The 6,917-nt window shown below is 38.5% G+C and overlaps 1 protein-coding gene across 1 annotated transcript; it reads left to right on the top strand.

Moving 5' to 3' along the window:
• The first annotated feature begins 6,199 nt into the window (after positions 1-6,199).
• Positions 6,200-6,634, top strand: LOC116426332 (uncharacterized). The gene has a single exon (XM_031975147.1). The coding sequence runs from the start codon at positions 6,200-6,202 to the stop codon at positions 6,632-6,634; it is 435 nt and encodes a 144-aa protein (XP_031831007.1).
• The last annotated feature ends 283 nt before the right edge of the window (positions 6,635-6,917 follow it).

Below are 6,917 nucleotides of genomic sequence, written 5' to 3'. Positions count from 1 at the left end.
TTACGTACTTACATTACCAACGCATCGTAAATAATAAAGCTTCAATACGCATATGTAAAATGCAAGAATAAACTACTACTCAAAGTGATTCTACCATCGTTGCCATAACCCTTTTCCAAGAGAAGTATTGTATAGTACATAACATATTTCAAACAAACCTCTTTTTGAATAAACTAAGTTTTACACGTAATGAACACATAATATTGCATTGTCCATTAAGTTTTAATACTTCATAAGTTTTAAATAAAAAATTAAAATTCTATTTGTAATTGAACAACTGTAATTAATCGTACAGATGATAAAAGAAATACATTCACGTATAATATGCGTACACTAAAAGAGAGTTCTTTGAAGAATTTTAATTATTGGACGATCCAATCAGTGTAAAAACCTGTGGTAGATATGCGGTGAACTGTGAGATAGATACATGTCGCTTTATTAACTCTTCGTTTGTAGCTTTGTATTAAGACATCTTCTCTTCTCCTCTGTTCGAAATTGTATTTTATGAGATTAATAAGCTTTCTACTGAATTTAAAAATTACCACATATTTTTAGCCATTTTTAACCGCTATATTTCATAGCATGTAAATCAAACTAAAGAAATAAAACTCGGCTATTTCTATGGAATCCGAGACGAAAAAAAGAATAATGTAATAGAAGTATATGCAAAATAATATAATAAAAACCAGTCGATTTAAACCCCTACTAATGATGCATCGTGACAGATTTGTATGAGAGTAGATGAAACTTCAGAGTAATTGATTTTACGAAAAGTTAATTGTGTGTAAAATAGGTCGCAACAGACCACCAAATTAGAAAATCCAAAAATACATAAATCATATACAATTCCTAAGAATGAAATTATAACTCAAATATTTGCACAAAATTAATTCAACTTTTAAAGTCATGGAACACTAAAGAATTCATGTCAAAGATAGTACAATGCACTTTATTAGTTCTTCGACCTTTAGATTTGAAATTCTAAACTTATTGTTTTGTCATAACTCGGAACATTGGATATGGTAAGTTTTTAATTAAACTGATTGGAAAACTACAACAAATGAGAAACTAGCTTGTTGACAAAATTAGGGGTAAGTAGTGTAAAATGGGATGCTTTTTTTTTAATCGTAATAACAAAGTATCTGGAGCAATATAAACGCATGAAGCCTTTCTTGAAAGTCTTAAATAGAACTTTGTCTATAAGGAAATAACGAATTTTTTTAATAACTACATATAGTTACGAAAGAAAATACAATTTTCTAAAGGTATTGGGATACTCGTTTCACAAAAATGGTAAAGTAAAACGGGACAGACGTGTAAAATCATATAAAAATACAAAATCTTTATTTCTACTAAATAAAAATTCTTGACTGAATATATTTAATTGTTCACTGATATAAATAATATAAAAACTGATATAAAAACCATGAATATATATGGTTTTATGAAGATCAATAAATGTGTTATCTTTTGTTTCTGGGCTAGTGCATTCTATTTGGTCAGTTTTGATCTCATCTTCGATTCTAATTTGCTATACATCAATACTATTATACGAAATCAATTAAAATCATAAACGAAGCACATAGCAAAGGAATTCTTTTGTCCGTGTGTTAAAGTGTTCCGTTTTGCTCTGCGCAAAATAATTTAGAAAAGCATGTGAAACTTACAATTTAACATGGGATAAAAAATAATTAAAGTGTCAAAAGTAGAGCTTAAGGAACGTAGAACACAGTACTGTACTTATCTTGCTCAATTTCTTTAATCGAAAAGTAGAAAAAATGCTTCGAACATCTATGTAACATCAAAACTTCTTTTACTGAATATCTTTCCGATACTTCGAAAAATCGAAAAATAATTAATGCACTACACTGCAATCTATCTCAAACTATATTGAGGACTTAATAGAACCATGTTATGCGATATCAACTCGACACGAGACGTTTATCTATGAAAAACATTACTGTCCCGTTTTACCTGATCGGTCCGTATTACCCTACTTTCCTTTATAGTTGCGTGGAATCGCGTTTGGTGCTGGAAACAGTGGTCCAGAGAACAATTATCCATACACGGATTGAACTGCGGATAATCATTGACACACGGCGATGTGTCATCTGGAACCGCAACTACTGAACCAGAGGAGCAACGGACCAACCCTACTGCTGCATACGTTGACAGCGGGCAATCAGCGGCGTAGTAGCGACTGACAGCAACATCTCAAGGAATCACTTGGGTAAATACAATAAATCGTATTTTTACCTATTTCATGATCAGCAAACGAAAGAAATTAACGATACACTTATTAAGAAAGGTATAGAAAGTCGTACTACGTTCAATTAAATGTATAGAAAATACGCCAACTTCAAAATAAGCTGCAGAATTACGTAATTAATAAATCTGCAAATACAATTATGATTAAATAAATAAATAAACTTCTACCAAAAATCCTATTGAGCGGTGTACTTTTTTTACATATTCCGATTTCTTGTTCACACAGAAAAATTTCATTCTTAAATGATTCTGTTCCTAAAAAGGGTGATTATGTGACTTATACATTGAGGGACTCTATCAGTTATGAAGATGTTTGAAATTTATCCTTATCATTATAATTATAATAACCTTGAAATTACAAAGCTGAAACAACATCTTTTGATTAATGGATATTTGTAAAAGAAACTTGAGGTAAAATTATTTATAACACTGAACATTGGTATAAAAATTCGTAAGATGTGATAGATTTAGATAGATTGTTAAAGTTTATCAACGATCTGATTTTTTAAATTAGTCTTAGACATTATTTACAGAATATATTTAACGAATGCTAATTCGAATGACATTATACGCTATTTTATTTTATTAGATTTTATTTGAAACAAGTATATCTTAATGTATCTGGACATAAAAATTAGTTTTCTCAAAGTTAAAACAGTACTATTCAATTCTCATGTTTCTACGATTTTCATAAAATTGACAAACGTTACATAAAATCCAGGTAATACTGCAGTAAATGGACGAATTCATAAATGTTGTAAGAATTGCACATTTTAAATAACGTTTTCCTCCGAATTCCTAGTTCCTGTGAGCTCTGTGTCAATCATAGCCGCGATGAATACAATCATAGCCGCACACTCGTCATCATAATAAAGGTTGGTACGAATGGGGCTAGGTGACAATGGGGTGGGGGTGCTGGGGACCGGACTTTGCTCCCTCTTCCACCCACACTTTTACTTTATAATTTTCGAAAATTCCTCCAGTTTGATGGCGGCTTTCTATGAAAACTAAGAGTCAAAGCTAAGAAAATGTATAAAAGGTGGTTATTTCAAGACATGCTCCCCGAATCTTACAATATTCGATCGGGGGTTGATGCAATAAGACGCCTTTGCACGTATATAATTTATATAATTACTGTGTAATATGTATATATTGTTGCGATACATCGAATTAACGAGGTTGCGATGTATCGAACTCGTCCCTCTAGCACGCACGGCTGAACCAACCCTTAGGATCTGAAGGGGGTTGAAATAAACTGGTCGCTAAGGAGTTGGTCAGAGTAAACGAAGACAAACGAGTAGTCTTTGAGCGAACGTTGACGAGAATCGACGTGTTGAGCTATAGACTACATTCTGTAATATTTGTATGAAATTGTAAATATTATTGTAAATAAGAACATTGTAAATAAACATGTCGCGGGCGAGCACCCCAGGACCCGCCCAGCACAACAATATATATATATTACATGCAGCAATGAATAAATCGATATACATTTAATCGTGGCTAACGATGAAATGAGAAACATGAGCAACAGTTAAAAAAATGAAATAAGATAAAATAAAATATATCAGAGTCAACAGCTTAAAAACTAGTAAACTAATAATAAGAGATTGTAACAAAAAAGGTATAGATTAAAATAGGTGAAAGTATAAAGTGAATCAAAGTAAACGAACAGTAGAAAAATAAAACAATTTAAAAGACTAGAAATAAAATAGTATACCATTTTACTCTCAGCTAATATAGCGTACAACTGATGAAATGAATGGGACATCCATCCCAGCCATAACGCGTTGGCATCAAGAGTTTCAGTACCCAGGACCTCGTCAATAAAAATAAAAATAAATAAATAATAATGCGTAAAATAATAATCATATAAATAAATAGATATAAAAAAGAACGAATAAACATAACGATAGAATAAGTAAATAAATAGAGAGTAAGAAAGATAAAAACAAGTTAATAGATAAATAAATAAAAATCAGTAACAATATAAATTAACAAGAATGGATAAATAGTTAAAATAAACAAATAGATCAACAGTTAAATAGATAGTTAGAAAGAGTAAAACAGAGATAAAATAAATAAATGCGTAGTTAAAATAAATAGGTATATAATTAAAATGGGTAAATAAATAGATAAAACAATGCCATCCAACTTAGTCTGCCGTTGCTTCCTTCGTGTTTCCTTTCTCACTCCGTGAAAGAGGAAACCTCCCAAGTCCTCTTCATTTTGGCTTGGTCCAGTAACCGAAGCACTGCTGGGGAGAACTGCGCGGTATTAGCAAACTCCGGAGGCGTGCTCCACGTAAATGTTACTACACTACAGTGTTCTTGCGATCAGTGTTCGCTATGAATCTCAGCCGTTAGAGCTCGGTAAATATCCCCACCACTGAGAGATGAGTCCTTTCGGTAAGTCACGAAACTCGACGATCGAGTAGTAGTAATATGATATGCCGTTCAGCAATGGTAGATATTGGATAAACAATACTGATACAATGATAGAGCTTCTTTATACAGTCCTTTTTTAAGTTAAACTTTTACGAACACATTTGTTAGATTTTTCGGATTAAACACGACCAAACACGATATACTTTAAAACTCGTTTACTTTCTAACTTTTAACGTATACTTTAAAACTTTTCTGCTCCTTACAACCACTGCTACTACGAAGCCAACACCAAATATCTGGACCGGCTGCATTGCTTTGCCAAAAAGCACCCGGACCCTGTAATACCAATTATCGCAGGCCTATTAGTGGGATCTGCTCGATTTCTCACATATATGAATAAGCAATGTCTGCCAGATCGAGGTTGCCCGTCCATACCAAGCTTGATTAGCCTAGCTTGGGTACTCTGGAACCACCATTTCCCATAACACCATCACCAGATGGCCCCTGGGATGCTATTCTCCCGACAGAGGTACCATTAGCTTTATTTCCTTGTACCCGCCGTGAAGGCTCAACAAAGAAGGCCCCCATGAGCGCGGGACTGAGATGAAGCTCAATCAGCTGGAACCGAAGTCCTACCAGCGTTGCCTCATGGGGGTAACGAATTCCGTGGAGATAGGCTGTTGGTAGCGCCGAGCTACCTTTCCAAAGCTCTACTATCAATCGGATAGTACCGGAGTAGGTGGGACGCTGCTTACCCGCCGGGACCCGGGAAAGGGGGGTCCGCAACCCAGCATGCGAGCTTTAAACCACTGCCCCCTCGAGTCCAACACCAAAGTCCAGTATCCTCATGGACACTGGGCACCGGCCCTCGAGGTACCAGTCCATCACAGTCAACTGGTTGGACCGCTAGGATAAGGAGTAAAACTTCTTATCTTCCATGTTTAGACAGCTCGTCCCTGCTTTGGATTGATTGGCCATTGCTCAGCTCGGGTTATGCCCCGGGGATCACCATACCTGTAGCACTGTACTGAGACAGCACCCCCTGGGTCCTCCTAAAAAAGGAGGACAGGCCTTATATGCCAGTACCAGCTTATATGCCTATTGAACGATGTGGGCAAGATATTTGAGCGCATAGCCGTTGCCCGCCTCTCCCGGTACCTGCCCCGCGATGAGCCTGACCTAGCGGACTACCAGTTCGTTTTCCGAGAGGGCACATCGACGATGGAAGCCGTCGACCGAGTACGGGCTCTCTCGGAAAGGGCAGTCAACCTGGGTGGAATATGCTTGCCGATATCGCTCGATATTGTAAACGCATTCAACACTCTGGCCTGGGTCGCCATTGGAGAGGCGCTTGTGCAACACAACGTTCCTCTTTACCTGTGGGCGGTGGTCGGGTTATAACGGTGGGATAGGGAGATCAAATACCCTGGTCGGTACAGGGGTCCATTTTGAGCCCCTTATTGTGGAACCTCGGATACAACACGGTCCTGTAAGCCTCACTCCCCGACGGCGCCACCTACATCTGCGTAGAAGATGACACGTTAATGGTGACCGTCGAGAGCACCTTCGGGAGGACCATCCGACCAGCAGAGGTTACGGTGGCAGCCGCTGTCACGAGGATCTACGACCTGGGACTGAGGATAGCCTCGGAGAAGATCGAGGCCCTGTGGTTTTACTGCCTGCCTCCGTGGAGACCTCCGGCAAGATCATGGGTACGGGTGGGTGGAGCCTCCGTAGAGGTGAAATATCTGGGACTCATCCTCGACAGCCACTGGAGCGTCGAAGTGCACTTTGACCACCTCGTTCCTCGAGTGGAAAGGACGGAGGCCGCTCTAGGCTACCTTTTACCCATCCTCGACGGACTTGGTACGCCGACTATATACGGGAGTGGTGCGGTCCATAGCCTTGTACGGGGCTCTCATATGGGCCCCAGCCAGGACGGCCAGCCAGAGACGGAAGGTTATAAGGATCATCCGTGAGTACTGCAGCTTTACGAAGAGTGCAAGAGGGGAGAGGAGGCATACCTAAAAAAAAAAATTATTGCTCGCCCTGAAGAGAAAATCTTGAACAGGCTCTTTTTGAGGGAGCTACGGGATCTCTTTTCGAACACGCCCAAGCCCAGTTGGCTTAACGGCACCGTTCTGGGGAGGATGGAACCATCCTCCCTTCTGCTCCTCCTTGTCCTTGCAGTGCGCGGGTTCACGCCGCTGCCACCCCGCGGCCAGGTGTTAGTGAATCCAGGGGGGGACTCCACCGTGGACC

This window comes from Nomia melanderi, chromosome 12 (assembly GCF_051020985.1).
Source record: "Nomia melanderi isolate GNS246 chromosome 12, iyNomMela1, whole genome shotgun sequence".
Taxonomy (NCBI): Eukaryota; Metazoa; Arthropoda; class Insecta; order Hymenoptera; family Halictidae; genus Nomia; species Nomia melanderi.
The sequence above is the reverse complement of the archived record's forward strand: the minus strand, read 5'-3'. Positions and strand labels throughout refer to the sequence as shown.